The following is a 24,338-nucleotide window of genomic DNA, read 5'->3' as shown; positions in this document are numbered from 1 at the left end:
GTCTTAGTTGTGGCATGTGGGACCTTTCACTGTGGCGCACGGGCTCTCCAGTTGTGGCGCGCAGGCTCAGTAGTTGCGGAGCCCAGGCTTAGTTGCCCCGAGGCATGTGGGATCTTAGTTCCCCAACCAGGGATCGAACCCGCGTCCCCTGCACTGGAAGGTGGATCCTTAACCACTGGACCACCAGGGAAGTCCCCTATCTTCTTTTTTTCTTGCTTTTTTAATTACAAAAAGAATTCATGTCTATTGTTAACAATTCAAGTTATATGAAAGTACATAACATGCAAGTGAACATCTTCCTCACCACCTGCCTCCCAACCCACTCTCCAGAGACAAACACCCTTGGGTTTGGTTCATGTCCTTTCAAAACTTTTCACACTTGTACAATCACACACATCTAGGCCCCGTGTCCATATACCCATGGTCTGTGTATGTGTGTTTTTTCCACTCAGCAAGGTGTTGTAGACACCTTTCCATGACAGCATCTATGACTTACTTCATTCTCCTTATTGAGCTCCTTGTTCTCCACTGCACGGCTCTACATAATTAATTTAACCATTCACCTGCTGAAGGATACTTAGGTTTTCCCAAGTTTCCACTACATTTCATTCAAGGCTATAATGAAATACAGATTCTTGTAAGTCTGTAAGCCAAATGGCACACGCTTTTAAGTTGATGACAGATACTCCAAAAGGGCAGAGCACCCATGTATTCGCCTGCTAACAGTGCCCATTTCTATGACCAATATTTGATTCCTGCCAGCCCGGTAAGGAGGAAAGGGTACTGTTTAAATTTATATTTCTCTGATAAAAAGAGAGGTTAAGCATGTTTCATATTAAAAATTACATGTGATTTACAGATGAAATGATATACCTGGGATTTGCTGTAAAATACCTGGGTGGGGGGAAGTCAGGGAGGTAAGATGAAACAGGAAAGGCTGGGTATATGGAGTTCATTATGTGACTCTTACTTCTATGTTTGTGTGTATATTTGAGTATTTCCATAACTAAAAGCTTGAAACACATGTAGAATGTAGAATGAATCCACCGATGTATGCTTTTCCTTGGTGGTTTTAAAGACTCTCTTTAGAAGATGAAAACCAAAATTTATCAGTAGGATTCTAGTCATCTCTAGGTCAATCTCGTCTGATTAGCAGATAAGCTAACCAGGGTTCGATTCTGCTTACCAGAATTGAGGTTCTCTTTAAAGACAGCTGTTACATCATCACGCACACTCAGCATGGGGGAATCCAACATGGAGAGGAGCTCCCCAATATTTGCTTGTTGGGCCATTATCTTACACGAATGCGCTGTGCTGGGTCCAGGATGTGTGTTAAAGACTTTGAAGGCTCTTCATTGGTGCCACTACCAGACTGAAAAGAAGAAGAGGAATGGTGTAACAAAATGGCCCCATTTTTCCCCACAAAAAACTACCTGCCAGACAAACTGAGCATATATTCGAAGCAGTGAAAAGTTTGTCCAGAACTTTGCTGATAAAAGAAGCTAGGGCGTGTAAATAATTCTGTCCTTGACAAATTTATGAAGAGGAGTTCTAGGGAATGCAACAGAGAGAAACCTAAAAAAAAAAAAACAATACCAGTTGGAATCATCACAGCAACTTAATAATGGGACTAAATCTAAGTTTTATTCCTACTCTAAGTCTACCTTGGGTTTTGGCTAAGACTATGTTTATGTTTCAAATCAGTGATCTAAAGAGTAGATGAACTATTTTCAGAAAGAGAGCTGAAAGCATGCTATCTTCTTCTTGACAACCCCATCAGAGTCTAGAAGTTAGTATGGCCAGTTAGGTCACAAGTGCATAAACCTCATTTGAACCAGGGATGGTTCCTCTATTTTTAGTGTACGCGCCTCACCCCAGACATCTACCACACACTCAAATGCTGCTAGTTACAGGGAAGTAGGCATGAACGGGGGAAGCCTGCACCTTCAAAAACTCAGTCCTTTATGGCAGTGGAGCAGTCACCTTATCTTTATAGAGAAAAAGCAGCTCATTCTCCAGTGTCACTCTACACATTCACAATTATTCATTTCTCCCCACTATGGTCCCTAAAGCTATATTTTCAAAACCAAGTAAAGACAGCTACCATTTATTAGACAGGCACTGCACACCTTTCACAAACATCATCAAATATACTCCTTATATAACTACAGTATGACTGGCTCTTTTGTCCCCATTTTACAGGGAGAGGAACAAAGATCAACCCCATTTGCTTACGGTCAGAAAGCTAGCAGAAGGCAAAGCCAGGGAGAACTGAAATTTGAGCCGAAATCTGCTTCACTCAAAGCACTAAGCCCATAAATGTGACATTAAACTAACTTGTGGTTTTGATCCTCACAGCAACTGTGAGGTAAGCAGATATTATCCTTATTTTACAGATGAGAATATGGATACTCAAAAAGGATAAATAATTTTGCCAAGGTCACATAGTAAAGCAGAACTTAGATGCCTCAGCTCCCAGGCCAACAACTGTATACATCACTTGCAGTCACATCAAAATATACTCTTATTTTCTATTTGCTTGTCTTTGGGTAAGCTAAAGTAGCAGTTCTCAGGCTTCAGTGTGTATCAAAATCACCTCGGATCTAACTTCCTGGGCCCATTCCAGAACTGGATTGTGGGCTCAGGAATATGCATTTTAATAAGCACCCCAGAATAATTCTTATATGGGTGATAAATAAGCCGCATTTGAGAAACACCACGCTAAGGAAAAACTCCGCTAAAGAGTTAAGCTCCTACAACGATGCCAAATTTAAAGTAGCAATGACCCCTGAAACTGGCGAGTATTAACTTACTATCATCTATGCTCTGGTTTAATTACAACCTGGTGATATTCACTGATTTTGCTCTTGGTGAATCAGAAATTCATTAGCCAGAAAAATCAATTAAAATGTATAAATGTATTTTTGATAGAAAATCCTGATGTAGAAAGTATGATGTAGGAATATAATACAAATTTATATTTACATAAATATAAATCTTACAGGTAAATCATAAAGGAAGTCAATTTCAAAGGACTCAGAAATGTGAGACCATAACTGGTAAGATTTTATTGCAAAAGTTCAAAGCTGAAAACAATAAAATTTCACCTTATTGTGAGATGGATTAAATTAAATTTACAAGTGAAGATAATACCAACCTGTCAGGGTTTATTGTTCACCAAGAGGATTAAATGACACAACGTGTATCACACAGTTAGCACAGCACCCGGCACAGATAAACACTCACTGAGTAGTACTCACATATTATCAGAAAGAATACTGGTAAAAATTTTTGGGCCACCACTTTCAAGATGACTGGAATAGCACATTTATCTAGCTAGCCTCCACATTCATTTCTACTTCAGGTAAATCACAAATGATTCTCAGGCTTAAAAGTAATTTGTCCCTAAGTTTCGTTTTGTTCCAATAAAACTGCTACTTACCCAGTCTCAGGCTAGTGAGACTCCGCGTTTGTCTTCTGTATATTCAGAAGACAGTAATGTCAGAGCTGTCCCTCCAAATGCAGGCAGCCCAGAGCAGAGTGCCATGAGCTCAAATCTAAACAAAGATGGCGCCCATCCAGTCACCTTGGCGATACTCAGGGCTGACCGTCATGGGTCACCTAGCTTGTTTTTCAGATTGTAAATGTAATTTAGGTATAAAAGTCTTATTTCTGGAGCCTACTCTTTCCAGATGCTTTACAGAAAGCAAAAATAAGGTTTTATTCTAACATACATTAATATCTATTTTTGGCAACAAGCTTTTGTTGCTCTTCTCTCTAGTTCTAAAATTCTACCTTTTAACCATATTTTTTAAACCTCAGAAAAAATATAAATCATGGGCTTTGTGTGGGATTCTTCATTTAAGTGCCTCAGGTTCAAGGATTTTTGACATTCTAAAAAGCCCTCACGGGAGTTCAAGCATAAGCTTTTGGAATTAGTTCCATGATTGGAATATCTCCCCTTTTAAACTTATTCAAATATTTCTTGAGGGACTGAGTGCAGGATGCTAAGTAGGGAAGACAGACTTAGCAAGTGCAATGAAGAACTATATGTACACGAGCAGGAAATGGACATGATTTAGTGAGTACACAAAGGAGGGAAGGGACCAGCTTCACCTGGATGTGGTGGGAATGGGTGAGTTGCACACATGTTAAACACACTTTACAGCCTAGAGAAGATAAGGGGAAAGTCCCTGAGAGGTTAGCACCACAGGCACATGAAGCATCCACTTCAGCCATGAAAGTCTCTCTTCCATCTTGGAAGTAACCAAGTATAGAAAATAGACAGGAGAAGCCAAAAGTCAATATTTAGTTAATACATTTCTGTACCCTACACGCCAAAGCAACATTCCATTTAGTTTAATATTATCTTTGGGGCTTCCCTGGTGGCGCAGTGGTTGGGAGTCCGCCTGCCGATGCAGGGGACACCGGTTCATGCCCCGGTCCGGGAAGATCCCACGTGCCGCGGAGCGGCTGGGCCCGTGAGCCATGGTCGCTGAGCCTGTGCGTCCGGAGCCTGTGCTCCGCAGCGGGAGAGGCCACAACAGTGAGAGGCCCGCGTACCGCAAAAAAAAAAAAAAATTATCTTTGGCGCCCACAAGCCGCAGTACCGCGCTATCGATGATGCTATTTACATTAGGGAGCCATGACTTCCAACGCCCGCCCCGCCCCCACCCCAAGACCTGTCACTCTGATAGTCTCCTGGACCTCAGTAAAAGGCATGGTCGTCAGTCTCTAGCAAACGTCTAGGTGACATCCGTGCTCTTCCACCACTCGTACCCTCACATCTAATCCGCTGGCAAACCCACTGACTTATCCCTTTTGTTGTCACCCCAGCCCAAGCCCCCATCATCCCCCCCTGGAGACAAGGGAGCAGCAGGCTCCCTCACTACCCTCGCCCTACAACTTATCTGCCACCAAACAACCACAAAAGACTCTGAAATAGGGAAATCAGAATCTTTCACTCCCCTGTTTGAAATCATCCAGTGGCTTCCCATGGAGCTAATAAGCGCCAGCTCCCAAGGGGCTGCAAAGCTCCACCAGATTGGGCCAGTTGTGAAGTCCCCACTCCCTCTGCCTCCGTTTCACAGCACTCCACCCCCTCGTCTCTCTGCTCTAGTCTCAGGCTCCTGAATCTCAGGAAAACAGCTTCTTGCTCAGGCCTCTGCACTTGCTGTTGCTCTTCTCCCAGATCCTCGTGTGGCTGTTTCAAGTCTCTGCTCAAAATGTCACACCATCTCTGAGAGGCCTCCCCGACCACCCAATGTAAAGCAACAGCGGGGTTCTTAGTCACCACCTTTGAATAAACCAAACTGAAACTCTACACTGGTAACCAGATTTGAGATTTATGGTTGGAAAATAGAGATTTACCAAAGTTCGATTTTAGTCTCTATACTTGGCCAAAATCTGGCTGCGGCCTTGGTCTTTAGGACTGAAAGCTGAACAATCGCCCACTTCTGCAGCATTTCTGGCATCTCTGACTGTGTATGTGTGACCAACAACTATATGTTAATGTTACCATCATACCTAATCCACATGATGTCAGTATTGCGGACAAGGCATGCGTACAGAAGTACTATTAATATCTGAATAAAGGTAAAAACATTCTAGATGTAACATCTAAGTTTTGTGTTTTATTAAGTTGAAATTCTGTCAATACAATACTTATTTATACATTTATTATTACAAAAATAAAAGCTTCAGTTAACGATGTGACTTTTATGTTCAAAAACAATTAAGAACTTTCAAACAGTTAAATATATTAACTAATATTATGAGTATTAAGAAGGTAGATTCGCTAGATAGCTTTACAAATAACAGTAATTATTCTTTGAGCCAAATGTTTATAAAAATTTTAGTAACACACGGTTAAATAACAGAAATTAAACTATATTTTAATTCTAACTTTTATAGAATTGTTTTATAACATTTATTACGAACAGAATAATCTTTAAGAACTTCACCTAATGTGTAGTCCTGATTTGTAGTCTTTCAAGAAAAAGTCATATTTGGGAATACCTCACATCTTGTGAGGGTGAATTAAAAATAAAATGCCAACCTGTCACCTCAATTTTATGACATGAAAAAAACCCAAAATCACAGTCAACAATATCCATGATAAATCATCTTCAAGCCAAACATAAAGAATATATAGAGGGGCTTCCCAGGTGGCGCAGTGGTTGAGAGTCCGCCTGCCGATGCAGGGGACACGGGTTCGTGCCCCGGTCCGGGAAGATCCCACACACCGCGGAGCGGCTGGGCCCGTGAGCCATGGCCGCTGAGCCTGCGCGTCCGGAGCCTGTGCTCCGCAACGGGAGAGGCCACAACAGTGAGAGGCCCGCACACCACAAAAAAAAAAAAAAAAAAAAGATTGGTATAGACTGTCAACAATTTTTAGTAGCTGAAGATGAAGGATCCTTGAGGCTTGCCCAAGCTATGAATCCCAGGTACAGGTTCCTTCCAGAAAACAATTTACCAGAAACTCTCCCGAATTACATTCTGCTTTGTCTAAAAAGGTTAGTGATGGGACTAAACGTGGCAGCTGAAGACAAATGTCCTTCCGGTATCAAACACGTGTTAACCCAGGAGCAATCTAGCGGCTGACACAGCTGACCAATTTGCTAAAATTTCAAATTTTAACAATCTGACTACTAAAACGGAATACAAATGCAATACTGAAAAATGTTTAATAAAATCTGAGATTTGTGGGACTTCCCTGGTGGTGCAGTGGTTAAGAATCCGCCTGCCAATGCAGGGGACACGGGTTCAATCCCTGGTCCAGGACGATCCCACATGCCGTGGAGCAACTAAGCCCGTGCGCCACAACTACTGAAGCCCGTGCGCCTAGAGCCCATGCTCTGCAACAAGAGAAGCCACCGCAGTGAGAAGCCTGCACGCCGCAATGAAGAAGCCCCCGCTTGCCGCAACTAGAGAGAGTCTGTGCGCAGCAACGAGGACCTAATGCAGCCAAAAAATAAATAAATAAATGAATAAAAATTAAAAAAAAAAATCTGAGATTTGTGATGTGTGATGTTCAGCTTGGGTCTCAATGATTTGATCATGACCATCTGACACTGGGTTCAAATTCATATGCAGTGGATTTCCGACAAAGGACAGGGTGAAGTACACATAAAATATTTTAAAGTAAAAAGTTAAACTTAGAAAGCTTCCCCTACTCGTGAGGGAACAATACTTCCACCTTCTTGTTAGACAGTCTACAATCTGTATTAAGTCCCTGTTTGTGAACAGACACCAATCTTTAAGGCAAAAATCTCCACCTTATTTCACAATTCCTAGGAGGTAAGGTGAGGAAGACAGTGACAGAACACAGCAAATAGCAACCAGTGAGGCATTAAATGAATCCCATTAGCCATCTGTGTATAAAGACAGCAGACCAAACACTTCCCTATCTCCCCTACACCCTTCCTGCAGACACGGAAAGCTGTTGCACTGCACACTCCTGCCAGTAAACTCAAAATTAGAGCTCAGGGATCAGTCAGGTCACTCAGACTACACTAGTATCCACAGAAATGCCAAAGCCTCAATATTTAGGAAGGATATATTCCAGGGCTCTGAGAATCCTCCAATTCCCAGAAACCACGATAGCATGCAACTCATCCCCAAAAAACTAATTAAGACAATTAATAAATAAAGCCACATTACAATGTAAATGCTAATTCTTTAGCTCAGGGGTCCTCAGCCCAGGACGTACATTAGAATCACCTGGAGAGTCCACACGATCCTGAGCAGGTTGAGGGGTGGGGTCCAGACAGGACGTCTGGCTTGTTTTATAGGCCTGTGTGGATTGTTAAGGCACAGCCAGGGTTGAGAACCTCTGTGCTAGTTAAATGACTTGCTCAGACACACAGGCTTCGATTTTACCTAGGCGTTAGAACCAAATTCTGCTGCTAGATTGAACTGATTTGAGTCGCAGGTACACCAGGCACTAACTATACAACCTTAGGAAAATTACGTAACATTTCAGAGCCCAACTCCTCATCTGTAAAACGGAGATACACCAAAAGTGTGGCTGTGAAGAACAAAATTAATAACCACAGAATGCACTTAACACCATGCATGGCACTGAATAAGCAGTTAAAAAATTACCGGTAATTTGACTAATTACTTCACGACACAGAAGGTCTAGTTCCTGGCAAGTAGCTAAAACCATCAACGTTAATCCTGAATGCAAAGAAATATCTTTGCCCCAGTACAACCACAGACAGGATAAATGATTCTCTTCCACCTTCCCCCAACCACTGGATTGAGTTTGCACCTTACCTGTTCTGGGGACAATTGGTACTTCAGTTTCCAGTGCTGTCAACCTGGTGTCTTTCATGGTCACTGAAGAGAAGAAACACGCATCTGTCAATATCAGTCTCACAATGAAGTGAGATCCCAGAAGCAATCAGAGGAAGTTCAGGATTCACTGGCTTCCACCTCTTTCCTACTGCACATCCCTGACAGGTGGCCATCTGGTTTCCGCTGGAATGAACACTTATAATCACTGGGTGCACATGCCTCTCCCCGTCTACATTTCTGAACAGTTGGTTGCTGGAAAATTCTTTATATTGTGCTGAACTTGTAAACTCTGCCTTTTGTTAACTGTCTTTATTAGAGCTATAAACGAATGGGCAGGAAATGCATGGGCAGGATGGGCTCCAGAATTAGAGCTCCGAGTTGAAATCCAAGCTCTGCCACTGAGTAGCTGTGTAACTTTGGGTGATTTATCTTATGTCTCTAATGTCCAACCTTAAATTACGTCACTGTACAGTGAGAAGAACGGTGGCGTCTACCTCCTAAGGCTGCCTCACTAATCCAGGAGGGGAACGCCCATAGCCCTCGGCACGGTACGTGGCACAGAGAAACCACCCGAGAAGCCCGAGAGGAAGAGCAGCGCCAGGCACGAAGCGCTTGGTGGGTCCGCATCACTTCAAACCCACCACGCCCCCTCCCTCCCCACGGCCCTGCCCCACTAGCCGCACAGTCTCTCAGCCAAGCCACACACGTCCCCACTTCAGGACCAGGTACATGTTGTCCCTGTGCCCAAGAGACTCTACCTCTGCCCCCTCCCAAGCTCAGTCTTCACCCTGAAAAACCTCAGCTTAAACATGCGCTTCATCAGAGAAGCTTTCACTTCCCTCCACTCAGGACCAGACCAGGTCAGGCCCCATCACATACTCTCAGCAGCCTGTATTTCTTGGTGTCACGGACCACAACCGACTAAGCAAGTGTAATTAGTCACTGAATGTCCCCCTCACCAGAACAGCAGTTCCAGCCAGGGAGAGACAGGGGCCTCTCCAGTACTGTGCCTCTTGCAGCTGCCACGGTGCCTGGGCCTTGTTCACTGAACGATTAGGAGTTAAAATATTTCTTAAATAAATGTACAAAGTTGAATTCTGCCTTTGAAACCACACAACCTTAATCTAATCCTTCTATATGACAAGCATGAAATATTTGAGAACAGCTATCATTTCTCCCTATTTTCTTTCCCTTTTTGCCCTGCTTTCTACCTAAATTACCTCATATTAAATACCCTTGTTAAATATGAGTGTATGTAAATACATTCCAGTTTGCTTTTAAAATGTGGGCCCTTCAAACTACGTTTAGGTACAGCCTGACCACTAGACTGTAAGCTCCATGGGGGCCGGGACCCGGGGCCTACTGCAGCATCTGGCGCACAAGGGGCAAATATACCCCGTTCACGTCAACAAAGATTTCATCAGCTTCTTTGGTAGCCATTCCAGGGTTGAATACAGATATGAAAAGCTGAACCTCATACACTATATATGCCTAATTACACTGAACATGGAAGAGGTGGGAAACGAGACGTTCCACATACAGCCCTGGGCAAAGCTGAACTAGTGTGTTGAGCAGCTCTCTAACAATTAAAACCTCTCGCTCCAGATGACGCGGTAATTATACTTCCCTGTAGAACACATTCTAGGCACTAACGCCGTTAACTGTGGTCCTCAGTGGCATACTGCAAGTGTGTGCAGAGCTGGAAGGCGGGCTGGCTTTCCAAAAAGGCCAACGAAACCATTCACACAGGGGGTGCTTGCCCAGCCACCGTCACTCAACCAAAAGAGCTAGAATTAAAACACTGGAGCCTCTAGTCTTTAGAATCTCAACTTCAGCTGTTACTCCACTGAGTCATGTAGACTTCCTCTTGCAATTAATCCCAGTTGGATCTTTTACCTGAAAAGGAATATCTAAGGCAAGGGTAAAATTAGGATGTATACAAGATGAGATCTTATAGCTGCCTAGCCAGGATCACTGTCCTATATAAAGGAACTGGCATAGGAAATCAGAATGGTTTTTGTCCAATGCTTGACATTAAGACTTCTTACCTTCTTTACTGCTATGCTAAAAAATGGTAATGGTGATAAATGTTGGCCAGTCAGGGGCTACCTGGCATTATTTATATTTTTAAGTGTTTACTTATTCATTCATATTTAAATCCTGCCCTGTGGAGGTACTACTAGGAAAAATCATGCAACCTGTGAACTTCCTGATCAGAAGTGAGGAACGGAGAAGACCCTCTTCAAAAATGTGTACCCTTGAGGGGTATGGATGGAAACACCTGTCAGAGCATAACAGGGCCAATCCACGTTCTTATCTTCGAAAGCCAAATTAAAAAAGAAACATGCCCTCAGATCTGGACTCTTCCTCTTGGACCCAAAAGTTGTATTCTCATCAGAAAGCAACACTGTAATTGCACTTCTACAAGTCTTTTTGAATAGAAATAAAGGGTAGGTTTGGGGAAGATGACAGCTCTGTGCTTTAGTGTTTTGAGATTAAGCAGAAGGAATATAGGTCAACTTGTTTTCACATTTCACCTTCATTTCATTCTGTTGGTGTTTACAGAGCAATGGTGTGTATATGTGGGGTACACACAAACTCCAGCTCAACAGCCATGTAGAGATGTCATTAGCAGGACTTGTACACATTTTTTCACACATCTCTGTCCTAGGCAAGATGCATTACGAGGCATGAGAGACCTGAGAGCTGTAAATATACCTTTATGAAATACTATTGGCAGGTACCTAAATGCCTTCACGAAGTATTTTATCTGAAAACATCAGCTGAATATTCAGACTTTTGGAAAATCAGTGTTGTGTGTGGCCTTCTATTCCCTAGGACTCCTCAGAACCCCAAATCACATAAAATATGTAACTGCATATCACATCGCCTAGATAATTTTGTGCAACTTTTCTATGATGTAAAAACACAACTACAGGTATAAACGAAAGCAGATGTCTCTTCACTGTAACTTGTTTTCTGTACTGAGGTTTTTATCTAAAAGTTCAAAGACAATTCAGATACAAGTTCAGGCATAGATAGACTATTTCATTATCAAGTACAGTATAAGTAGAACAGAAACATTACACAGATAATACAGGTAATAATAATATGTCAATAACACACTACTGGGCTTCCCTCGTGGCACAGTGGTTAAGAATCCGCCTTCCAACGCAGGGGACATGGGTCCGAGTCCTGGTCTGGGAAGATCACACATGCCGTGGAGCAACTAAGCCCGTGTGCCACAACTGCTGAGCCGACGTGCCACAACTACTGAAGCCCACACGCCTAGAGCCCGTGCTCTGCAACGAGAAGCCATCACAATGAGAAGCCCATGCACCACAACGAAGAGTAGCCCCGCTCGCAGCAACTAGAGAAAGCCCACGCACAGCAACGACGACCCAACACAGCCAAAAATAAATAAATAAATAAATTTATTAAAATTAATAATACACTACTACACAATTATGTTTGGCTCAGCAACGCTCAGGTGATTTCTTAGAGTAATATTCTATGAAGTGAATAAAGTTGCCTTCAGCACAAATGCATCCAAAAAAGGTAAGATACAAGCTCCAATTCACACTTCCTACCAATGCACAGAAGGAAAGAAAGGGGTAGGAAATACCACTCAGTGTGTGAAAGTAAAACAGCTGGTAGCAAAACCTGCCAAAATGTGTAGTCACGTGTGATTTACATGGTCTCAGCAGTTGTGGTCTCTCTCAAGGTTGTATAAACAGGGGCAGGGGAGCTCCAGATTCTCCACTCTGAACTTTTGCCATGAGGGACCTGGAAGGACAATTCGCTGAAGCGTATACCTACCCTATTTCAGAGGTAAATCCTCTAGTAACTTGCCTGCAGGGACAGAGCTTGATTTTGGTAAGGTGTAGCTCTTCTATAAATAATGTTTCTTATGTTTTAACTTTCTATTAGCATGAACAAAATTATTTACCAAGAAAATAAACCAAATATCATGTATGTTTCAAAAACAGAGCTTCCCTTAAAAGAAATCTGAGAGGGGCTTCCCTGGTGGCGCAGTGGTTGAGAGTCCGCCTGCCGATGCAGGGGACGCGGGTTTGTGCCCCGGTCTGGGAAGATCCCACATGCCGTGGAGGGCTGGGCCCGTGAGCCACGGCCGCTGAGCCTGCATGTCCAGAGCCTGTGCTCCGCAACGGGAGAGACCACAACAGTGAGAGGCCCACGTACCGGAAAAAAAAAAAAAAAAAAGAAAGAAATCTGAGGAAAACTGTTAAGATTTCTTTAGGTTTCAAGTTCACAAGACTAAAACAGAAATATCCTAGGGAATAAAGGCACAGGGTTTGATAGTCTAGGACTAACACATGTGGTTCTCAAATGTGGTCCTCACACCAGCAACATCAGCGTCACCTGGGGATTTGCTAGAAATGCAAATTCTTGGGCCTTGAGCCTTGGTGGTCAGAGACCTCTGAATCTAGGAGTGGGTCTTCCTGGCGATTCTGATGCCCACAAGAGGTTGAGAACCACTAGTCTAGGAAGAAGGATGAAGGCAAGAAATATTAAAAATATATATTTTATATATATTTTATATACACTTTTGAGGTTCTAAAGGAAAAAAACAGTGCATAAACCCTGGGGAAAAAAGCCCAATGGAATTCTGCCAGGTGCTAAAGGTACACACAGACCGAATGCCAAGCTTGACAAGCATTTAGCAAGTTACACACCTGAGTTCTCCACTTATAATTTTTTTTTAATGTGGCACCTAAGGTTGATCTCCCAGTGAAGTGTAAAGAACCTTTCAATATAAAAGTTTAAGAAAATGATTTATAATACAAACAGTACATAGTCCATCTTTAAAAGACGTGGGCCTTTCCTATCTACTGTTTTGTTTGTTGTTTGTTTCTTTTTTAAAGCCCAAGTCCATTTTTAAGAGCAGTAGTCTATCTAGAATGATCAGCTGGGCTTTAGGCTGGGTCTGTGAAGTTCCTGAAGCCATATCCAGAATTTCATATCTGTATGAATTTTGTTCTTGGTGCTGATGGGACAGAAAATGATATTTGGTCCACAGCTTCTCACAAATCCTCAGAGGGTAACGGAGGCCCCCCCAAAACTTAAGAACCATTGACCTTTGAGTTAGTTTCTGAGATCAGCAGTTCAGACAATTTATCACAGTGCAAGATTAAATGTGTGTGTTCTGGAGTCAACCAACAGGGCTCAAATCCCAGCTCAGCCACCAAATAAGTGACCTTAAGCCTCAGCGTGCTCATCTCTCTCTCCCGCCCCTTAAGGCTGTGGGAAGAGCTAACAGGATCACACATGTAAAAAACATAGCACATTGTTTGGCACTGTGCCAATAAATATAAACTTTATTATAACAATATTACTACTAAACAAAATGGGTACATAAGCCTTAGAAGTCTACATTTAATAACTTATACTTGAAACACTGATACAGTCATCCTGTAGCTTAAAATGGATACACTTCATGTTTGTTGCTGTACTCGTGTGCTCTGTGGAACTACTCAGAGCAGCACAGGTCTTAACAACTGCAGACATTACGGTCGCCACATCTGTTTTTTCTTACCACGGCCCACTGTGTCCTCTATCACTGACCAAAGGGTAAAGTTGTCCCTTGTTACTCAAACGCTTCTTGGCTTCTATTGCCATTATCTTTACTCTAGAAAGTGACCTGTGAATTCTAGGCCAGTAACTACCATGTCTTGCTCTGTATCAAAGCTAGGTTTTTAGGGCACTTTACTCATTAGATGACAATCTGAATCCATTCAACCTTAAAAAGTGTTCTATAACCTTTTGCTACTTCCCTGTATAGAACAAGTTAGTACTGCACGAGAGAATGGACAAGAAGAAATTAGCAAGGTCCTGGGATTACATGTTTCATATATACATACTTTTTAAAATTCTCCCCCTCCCAAAAATAGACACTAGACATTAAATTACTAATGTCTAGGAACTACACGCTTAATAAGTAAATCAGAAAAAGAATAATCTAAAATTGCTGATGGTAATTTTAAACCAATTTAATTGGTCTAAAACCTTTTTCAGACCAATAGAAAAAATCAGTATTTCATGCAAACTAAACACTGAGGGGGGAAAATTCAGTTTTTGAGTATATGCTAATTATAAATATATATGTATTTTTAAAACAAAAAGCTCGAGATTTAAATGCTATCGAGTATACTTTTCTTTCATGCTTGCAGCTACTTAAATGACAAACAAAACTAATACAAATAAAACTAATCTCTCGAAGAGAGATTTATAATATGAGGAACTTTTAAGGAATACCTTCTTAAAAATGTGATATAAAGGAAAGGATAAAAACAGGTCGCGCTAAAGGTCATCCATTTGCTCAGTTATTATAAAGCCATTAACACTTTGATTCAATCAATGTAGAATCTTTAACTGAAGCCCCAGAAGGACTTGAAATCTCAGAAATTTAGACTTTGAAATACTCATTTACAATCCAACTCTCTTATTTCACAAATGAATAAACTGAAGCTCAGAGAACTTAGTGGCTTGTTAGAAGTCGAAAGCTATCTGACTTTTAGAAAAGCTTGAAATGGTTGATGTATTGCTGTATTTGGCTCATCTGCAGCCAAGAATATCCAGTTAATTCCAGAAAAAGTTAACTTTAGTCTACCATGGCCCTAAACCCGGAAAAGAACCATACCTGTACCTTAACAAACTCTGAAAGAAGACAGATCTGTACGATCAAGTCGGCTGTAATTCAGAGCCCCAAACTTACCCACCACTATATACACCAGAGGTTAGAAGCTATTTTAAGAAATGCCTCTGCAATAAATTATAAATTAAAAGAAAAATAGCCAAAGTGGCTACTTTAGCCACTGGTCCGCAACCCCTGGTGCACATCAGAATCACCTATGACTTCTTCCAAAATACACTTAAAGACCAAATATGCAAATCTACCTACTAGGGGGCCAGATACCTGTGCATGAAGGTTCTGATGGACGTTACTGTTAGAGATCTCTCGTTTCCGGTAATTTCATTACTCTATAAACATCCCATAGACAGGCATGTATTTGATTTGTCCTAGTAAGACTGTTCAGTTTCACCTCACAAATGAAAACAGGTATGCACAGAAGGCATTTTATTACACCCGGACAGCAGCAGCATGGGACATCTTTGCTCTCAAGAAACCAGTGAGGAAGAGTACAACTGAGTCACAGGATTTGAGACACTCCAATTTCATGAAAACAAGTAAGAATGCATGTAGTTGCCTAGGAATCTGTCTAGCTAGGCAATTAGGAACATCCCAAAGTCTTTATGACACCAGGAAATGTGTCAAGCAAAGAAAGCTTACATCGTTCGCCCTTCTATGCACGAGACGTAAGAGCGTCTGGGTAAGATATATAGTTTGGTAAGAGGATTGACACCCTCTATAAATACCCCTTACGTTTACACCAGGTGGTTAGAGGGCGAACCTGTGACTCCCCAGAGAAATAGCAAAGAATCTGTCAGTGTTTCTGAGGCACCTCAATGGCCCGATGCGTGACTGTTAAAGGTGCATTTCCCCACTCGACCCTACATCAGTTTTCACACGTGCATGTTCCAGGTTTACTCAGGAATGGGCACCTTAAGAATCACAGGTGGTTGCTCTGTAAATCAAGGGCTCCCACAAGGGTTGGTTTTATGACGCTTCTCGAAATTTACAGCTCCACTTTGCCGGCACGTGTGAATTCAGACGACTCCAAGTTGATCCCCAAATTATAAACCGATGAATCTCAGAAGAGTATTATTCTATTTTAGTACTTTTACAGCTTATGCTATGTAAAATGAAGGGCTATTTCCATGCTTTCTATAAAAAAAACCCAGCAAGGATTTTAGCACGACTTCTTTCTGCAGTAAACGCGTGAGTTTTATGAAAACATCAAATACTTTCCGGCGTAATTTAGACTAACATGTTTACAGGCACAACCCTGCCACCCCCAACAAAAGCTAAGGTATATAAGCAAGGGTGTCCCTCCTCAAAATTAAAGACACACACACACACACACACACAGGCACTTATGCACAGACCTCGGCCAACTGATTAATTCTAATCACCTACTTAGAATGACGGGCCAGCTTTGATCAAATAAGAGATAAATGAGAGAGTCATGGGTGTACAAATAGAGACAGGAGCACAGTCTGGGAGGCAGTCAGACCCCAGTTCCAGTCCTGGCTCACATAATCCTAGAGGGGTGACCTTGGGCAACGGACCCTCATCTCTCGGGGCCTCAGTTTCTTCATCTGAGAAATGGAGGCGTTAAGAGTGGCTGCCTTTCCCCTTTGTCTCGAGGGCTACAGGAGAGTATGAGTGCAAAGCACTTGCACAGCGAGTGCCCCATAAACAAGCGGCTGTTGTCGAGAGGACCGCGCCCCCTCCAAAGCCTCCCCCCACACTCCCAAATCCAAAGCACACGAAGCAAAAGTCTTGCAAAGGAAACACAAAGAAACAGCTTTCATTGTCAAAGGGCTCTCTGACTGCGGGCTCTTCACCCTCCAGTTCCTCAAATGAATGAATGAGCGTCTAGGAGTGGCTCTGCAAATAGCTGTCTCTTAAGAATCACCTCTGCTGACTCGAAAGCAACTGTCTTTCACCGTCGATTAAATACCCACTAGCACACCCGGAGCGACGCGCTCGGTCATGCAAATTTCAGCGGAGACACCGAGTCCAGGCGGGTCCTCGATGCCCACAGGCAGCCTCCATTCATCCCCCGCCCCCCCAACCCCTGACCCCTCTCAACAAGCCCGGGGGCCAGCCCCACCACCCGGCCCCGCCCTCCAGCCGAGGGTCTCTCCCCCGCTCTCCGCACCCCGCGGGAACCTGTCACCCCACCCAGCGAGGGGCTGGCGACCAGGCCCACCTCACCCCTGCCCTCGGCTCCGCGGTGCGGGGGTGCAGCCGTCCCCTCCGTCGCCGAAGAGGGGCGACGTGCCGGCCAGGGCCGCCTCTCCTCCCCAGAGACCCGCCAGCCTGGCCGGGCCCCGCCGGAGATAGAGCGTAATAAGAGGGAGGGGAAAGCTCTCCGAACCCCCCTTCCCGGAGTCCCTTCTCCGGCAAGAGAGCCCCTTGCCCCAGCCCCACAGGGCTTCCCAGACTGAGGCCATGGTGCCAGGACTGCCCTGAGAAGCCCCCATGAAAGGGAGGGGGCGACACCCTCATCCTCACACACCGTCTCCTCCCCCTCAGCTGTTTACCTCACAGCTCCTCCAGCCTACAGGGCGCCGCCATCTTGGACGTACAGCACCTCCCCCCCCGTCGTGAAATGTCCGCGGCCGCTGCAGCCTCCGCCACGAAAAAGAGTCCCAGCAGGGTCTCGCCCCCCACCCCGTCGAACCCGACGACAGATGACCGCGGTCGGCAGCACCTTTGGAAGGAAGGGGAAGTTCTGCTCATTACTGATGATGCTAACCAGTCGAGAAAGAACCAAGGAGAGTTTGTAAGGTAGGGGGGCGGGGACGGGCGGAAGGATTCCGAAAGGGAGCCGCTGAGAGGTCTTGTGACTGCGAAGGAGGCAAAAAGAAGGGCCGGCGCGGCGGGAGGAGCTACGCGAGAGAGCGAGGGGCGGGGCGGCGGGGCGGGGCGGCGGGCCGGGCCGGGCCGGGCAAGAGGCGTAAACAAGTTGGCCCGGCTGGGTGTGGTTGGAGTGCCACACGCCTTCCGGAGGTTCCTTCTCCGCTCGCAGACCCGGGTGCCCCTTCCAGGGTCTCCGTGTGCCCGGCCGCAGAGCTGCGTTCATGTTTCCCGAAGAGCCCGTAGGGCCCCTGTGGGCGAAGGGTCTGCTGTGGAGCCTTGGAGGAGTGGCAGCTCATCTGCGGAAAGAGAAAAGCTGCACCAGGGCAGCCTTCTTTCCTTCGCGGAGTATTTACAGAAGCCCACTTCTGGGCCTACGGAGACCCACGGTGGCTTCTACCCTCAGATTGCTGGCGTTTCAGACCTGGTCGCGACGTCTATGGAAAACCACCCTGATCAGAGCAGGCAGCTTTAAAAGCAGAACCCCTCAGTTCAGTTCCTGCTCCGCTGCTTCCTAGCAGTGTAAACCTGGGCAAGTCTTGAAGGCCCTTGAGCCTCAGTTTCTTCCTCTGTGAAATGGGCATAAGAACAGGAGTAAAGTGAGGATTCAGGGAGAAAAAGTATGGAGAGTGTTTAGCACGGCGACCCGCGTCGAGTGAATGCTTGAAGGACGATGGCCCTTATCAGAGGCAGGGGATAGTAGACGCTGTGACTGGTACAAAGCAGCCTGAGAGAGGCCGCAGTTGAGCTGTGGTGTCTGAAAGGCTTTCTGAAAGAGTGAGCATCCCGCCGGGTTTTAAAAGAAAGGTAGGTTTCATGAAATAGGAATGGGAGAGGCGTTTGGGAAGAAAAGAACTAAAGTTTGGGGCTTTCCTGGTGGCGCAGTGGTTGAGAGTCCGCCTGCCGATGCAGGGGACGCAGGTTCGTGCCCCGGTCCGGGAGGATCCCACATGCCGCGGAGCGGTTGGGCCCGTGAGCCATGGCCGCTGAGCCTGCGCGTCCGGAGCCTGTGCTCTGCAACGGGAGAGGCCACAACAGTGAGAGGCCTGCGTACCGCAAAAAAAAAAAAAAAAAAAAAAAGAACTAAAGTTTGGAAAGAAAAGAACTAAAAGAAGCAAGTGCCTGCCGGGCCGGGGGAGTTATGGAAATAACACGTTTGGTCATGGGAACTAGTTGGGTCACGAGGCAAGGCGGCATATGGCTTAAGGGACCTGCTGTGTGAGCGGCTAGCGCGTTGGGTGCTGTCAGAATTCCAAGAGGCCCAGGGTGGTCGGCTACTGTTAGTCCGTGGGTTGCCTTTGTGAGAATTAAAAAAAAAGGCACTCCTTCTGGGCCCATAGCCCACGTGAGCAGAGCCCGGGCTGTATTTTGGCCTCTACCCACCTACCCGCACCCACACTCCTCCTGGGGACCCTTGAGCCGTGCACATCCTTTATAATCATTCTGGCTTCTGGGGGAGGTGAGCATTGACCTGGAAATTCCACCAGCCTAACACACCATGGAGGCAGCTGGGGGAAGCCAAGAGGTCGTGATTCAAACAGACGAGAGCGTGAAGGCAGGTTTCTGCCATCGTGCTGACTGGGTGAGCCTTAGTTTCCTCATCTGCAGCATAGGGGTAATAATAATGCCTACCTAATGGGGATTTGGGGTGGATTCAATGAGACGTTAAGATGTAACCAGCATAGCACCTATGTCAATAAATGTTAGTTTTGTTAATTTGTTAACTGCACTCACAGTCAGCATGCAGCCACTGCCTGGAGTCAGGCCACCCGGTGCTGACTTCCGTGTAGTTACCCAGCATAGTCGGCTCGGGGCCCAGAGATGGAAAGTTTGGGGGAGAAGGGGCGGGGCGGTCTGGGTTCAGGAACAGATTCCTGCCTTTGCGTTAGCACCATGGCAGGAACTCAGGCCCATTCTGAGACCACCAGTGATTGGGAGAGTTAGGTTAAGGGATGGAGTCGGGGGATGGGCACTGCTCCAGAGCTCCAGCCCAGGAACCCCCCTTCCCTACCCACAGTCTTCCTGGGCTCCGTGATCTCATTCTGCTGGAATGCTCTCCTCCGTGGAAGGGAGCAATGTTACAGGAGCCTCCTCAGCTCCTGGACCTCAAGGGGGCCATAACCACGCTGTTACTGTTTATACAGTGTCTGGAAGAAGAATGGTAATTCTCTCAATATGGACCACCAGGGGCTGTGAGAAGAAGCTGGGAAGAAAGGCAGAGGCAGCCCTGCCACTGTCTCCGTCCACTCCCCAGGGGCTGCCTTGCTGTTTTCTGCTTTACTGGGGTTGATTTTTGTCATTGGCTAAATAGACGTTAATCAGACCACTACCTTCCACGTACCACCCTGGAGCCTCCCCATGGCAGGGGCTTCCTGACCGGGCTTTCTCCAACTGATGTCCAGCCTGGATGAGTGTGACAGAAAACAGAAGGGGTGAGCCCTTGGAGGCAGGTGGCGCCCACTTGATGTGTGTGAGGCATTCATCTGTGCAGCATCTCCCCCTCCCCTTCCTGGGGACAACCACAGCATCACCCTCAGGCCACAGGTACCTGGACCAGGTCTAGCCAATCCAAGGTCCTGGGCATCCAGCCAAAGGGGTTGGTACAGTTGGACATGTGACCCAAGTTGGGCCAATCAGGGTGCTTCCCTGAGTCTTTATACGTGGATGCTGAAAGAGATGTTGTCTTTCCTCTGGGGTCACTAAACTGGGATGAGAAAGCTGTGACCCTCCCCCTCTCCCTCACCTACACCAAACGCTGTGAGGAGTCCGCCAAAAGATGGAAAAGACACAGAGAAACAGAGACAAAGAGAGACAGAGATGGAAAGAGAAATGTAGGTTGCTACCCCCTCAAACTCCGGAGTCCCTGATGCGAGCTTCACCCTGGTCCTCCGAGTTCCATGAGGCAAAAACTATTTCCGCTGATGTTAGTTTCAGTTGGGTTTCTGTCCCTCACAAACAAAAGACCTTCCAGATGCAATGAGATTTGAAGGCCTTTGGAAGGACACCACTAGTCAAAAACATGTCCTTTTCAATGTCATAAGTTCATCCATTTGAGTAGTTCTCTTGCTTCACCTTTCTGTGTGGCAGCCCCTTGCTTTCAGGGGTCACACATTTACTGGAGGGTGGACTCCAAGCTCCTGGCAGTAGCCCCTGAGACTCTCAGCAGCCCTGGCCTCTCCAGTCCTGTCATTGTCCCCTTGCTGTCTAGCACTGTGTCCGAATGGACACATATGTATATAAATATATGCATATATTTTTAACTTAGTTGAATGGATTATGTCATAAATGGCGATCTGCTTCTTACTTTTTTCCCCACTCAACTTTATGTCTTGAAGCTTCATGTTCCTTGCCCTGTATACGTGCAGCCAGTACCTTCTAACTGCTGACGATTATTCAATGATGTGGATCTGCCCTGATCTACTCTCCACTCTCCCAGGGAACGACACCCATAGTGCCACCAGAAACAACACTGTGATAAACTTCACTACTTGTTCCCGTATGCGTCCAGCTGAGAATTTCTTTGGGATACGTAACTAGGACTAAAACTGGTGGATCATAGACTATGCATGGACTTACTCTGTTGTTTTTAGAGAAAAAAAAATTAGCTTTACAGGGGTATAATTGATACACAAAAGATTAATGTTATATCTTGATGACTTTGGACATGGCATGCACCTGTGGTACCATCACCACAGCCCAGGGACTAAACATATCCATCACCTCCAAAATTTTTACACAGACTTACTTTTAAGAAACACCACCCAACTGTTCTCCAGGACAGCTGCCCCAGGCTACAGTCTCACTAGAAGTCTACAGAAATGCCCACATCCCTGCCAACACTCTTAATTGTAAAGTATAATAGGGCTATAGTGAGCCATTCTTGTTTTAACTTACCTCTCTCTTAATGAGATGGAGCATTTTTTAATATTCTTGTCAGTCTTGTGGGTTTCATCCTCCATAAATGGTCAGTTCTTATCTTTTGACCATTTTTCTCTCAGGAGAGTTACTATCTTTTCCTTGTTGCTTTGCAGGATTGCAACACACGGAAATGTGTCCTTCGCTGACTCTAGATATTTCAAGTGTCTTCCCCCACCTGTTATCTTCCTATTAACTATATTGTACTTTGCTGGAAAAGAGACATTAATTTTGATGTAATCAACTCCTCCTTTTTTGACTTATAATTTGGGTTTCTGTGGTTTTGTTCAAGAATGCCTTTTCCAGCCCTTACTCATAAAGGACAGTTGGCATGGCGGCCACAGGTGTGCAGTGCGCGAACCAGGCCATCTGGGGAGGACAGAGGGAGTAAGGCTGAGTTGGGATCCTGGCTCTACAACTTGGCAGTGTGCCCTGGGTGAGTAACCAAACTTCAGTTTCTATACCTGGACGTGGGGATGCCACCAATACCTTAACTACCCAACTCAGAGGGTCACTAGGACGGTCCAGTGAGAGACTCATGTAAATGCCTATCAGAGCGCATGCCAAAGTGTGGGCACCTATGAGTATCGTCATTACTGTTCCCTGATGCATGAGTGTCCTCAGGCTGCTGTGACAAAGTACACAGACCGCGTGGCTTTAAACCACAGAAGTGCGTTCTCTCTAAGTTCTGGACGCCAAAAGTCTGCAATCAAAGGGTCAGCCGGGCTGGTCCCTTCTGGAGTCTGTGATGGGGAATGTCCCATGCCCTCTCCTACCTTCTGGGGGTTGCCAGCCATCTTTGATGTTCTTGGCTTGCAACTGCGTCCCTCTACTCTCTGCTTCCCTCTGTGCCTGGCCGTCTCTCTCCCTGTGTGTTTTCACATGGCCTAAATTTGGTCACTGGGTTAAAGAGGTGACAGCAAAGAGGCGACACACTTCTCTGTGTCACTGCGTGTCCTCTCTTTTTATAAGAACACCAGTCATGGGGAATTCCCTGGTGGCTCAGTGGTTAGGACTTGGCGGTTTCACTGTCGCGGCCCCAGGGTCAGTCCCTGGTCAGGGAACTAAGATCCCACAAGCCACGTGACACAGCAAAGACAGAAACAAAGAAAGAAAGAACACCAGTCATTGGGTTTAGGGCCCACATCAATTCAGTATGACTTCATCTGAACTGAATTACATCTGCAAAGACCCTATTTCCAAATAAGGTCACATTCTGAGGTTCTCGGTGGGTATGAATTGGGGGTGGGGAGAGAACACTTGTCAATCCCCTACACCTGCTTTTAAGGTGCATGGAGTCCAGCAGATGAGATGGAAGGGGGACCCACCGCAGTGTGACTCAGAGTCAGGTCCAGCCCAGAACCACTTTGCAAAGTGGCTGCACTTGGAACGATGAGGGCAACTTATTGGTGGGGATGAGGTTTGAACTTTGCTTCCAGTTTAATCAGAAGTTTGATAAATGGTGTCGAGGCAGGTGGGCTTTTCAGGAGGAAGACCCAGCTTGAATAAAGGCATGTACGTAAGACCACGTAAGGCTCATTGGCTGATAAATTGTCAGATTTAAGATATACATGAAACAGGAGATAAGAAAGGCAAGGCATGGAGGGTCCCGAGCTGAAAAAAATAACGAAGACTGATGGATATAGATACGCTACCAAATGTAAAATAGACAGCTAGTGGGAAGCAGCCGCATAGCACAGGGAGATCAGCTCGGTGCTCTGTGACCACCTAGAGGGGTGGGATAGGGAGGGTGGGAGGGAGGCGTGAGAGGGAGGAGGTATGAGGATATATGTATACGTATAGCTGATTCACTTTGTTATACAGCAGAAACTAACACACCACTGTAAAGCAATTATACTCCAATAAAAATGTGAAATAAAAAAGGAAATAAGCCTGAACTGTATCTGGAGGCAAGGAGGATCCTCTGAAGGTTTGAGAGTTGAGGAGAGAAGAGGCGGAAGTTGTCTGTTGAATATTGACAAGGGCTCAATCTTGACTTTCATGCTTACCAATGTAACTTTGAAATCCTGGGCTATCTGTCTCCTTGGCAGGCCACTTCCTCACCCAAATCCCCAAGCACATCTCTGTACACCCCTTGCAGTATGATGTGTAGGACCACAGTACACAGTGTTCTCCATGTTTAAGAGTTTCCTGGGGCTTCCCTGGTGGCGCAGTGGTTGGGAGTCCGCCTGCCGATGCAGGGAACGCGGGTTCGTGCCCCGGTCCGGGAAGATCCCACATGCCACAGAGCAGCTGGGCCCGTGAGCCATGGCCGCTGAGCCTGCGTGTCCGGAGCCTGTGCTCCGCAACGGGAGAGGCCACAACAGTGAGAGGCCCACGTACCGCAAAAAAAAAAAAAAAAAAAGAGAAAAAAGAGTTTCCTGGCCATCATGAGACCGTCCCCTTCCCCAAAGCAGAAGCATTCACAACCAGGGGTTTTATTTTAGCTGGGCCCCCCTTGAAGAATATGCAGGGACTATTTGGAAAAGAGAAATCTGGATCCCTACTTCACACCCTGTAATCAGGAAAAAACTCCAAAGGGATCAGAGCTCTTAGGTGTCAAAAGTGGAACCATAAAAGTGCTAGAAGAAAACAACACAGGTGAATTTTCTGT

At 45.5% G+C, this 24,338-nt stretch overlaps 1 protein-coding gene across 3 annotated transcripts in view; it reads right to left on the bottom strand.

The window, feature by feature from the left end:
• Positions 1 to 17,532, bottom strand: part of TSC1 (TSC complex subunit 1) — a 48,448-nt gene extending 30,916 nt beyond the window's left edge. For all 3 annotated transcript variants that reach the window (XM_060153975.1, XM_060153977.1, XM_060153976.1), the window contains exons 1-3: positions 17,494 to 17,532; positions 8,281 to 8,343; positions 1,187 to 1,372 (exon numbers count right to left, since the gene is read on the bottom strand). In XM_060153975.1, the coding sequence (XP_060009958.1) occupies positions 1,187 to 1,292 (106 nt within the window). In that variant the 5' untranslated portion in view covers positions 1,293 to 1,372; positions 8,281 to 8,343; positions 17,494 to 17,532. The remainder of the gene's footprint in view (positions 1 to 1,186; positions 1,373 to 8,280; positions 8,344 to 17,493) is intronic.
• Positions 17,533 to 24,338: the final 6,806 nt, after the last annotated feature.

The sequence above is a fragment of the Lagenorhynchus albirostris genome, chromosome 7, assembly GCF_949774975.1.
Source record: "Lagenorhynchus albirostris chromosome 7, mLagAlb1.1, whole genome shotgun sequence".
Taxonomy (NCBI): domain Eukaryota; kingdom Metazoa; phylum Chordata; class Mammalia; order Artiodactyla; family Delphinidae; genus Lagenorhynchus; species Lagenorhynchus albirostris.
This window is presented reverse-complemented; position numbering and strand designations above follow the sequence as displayed.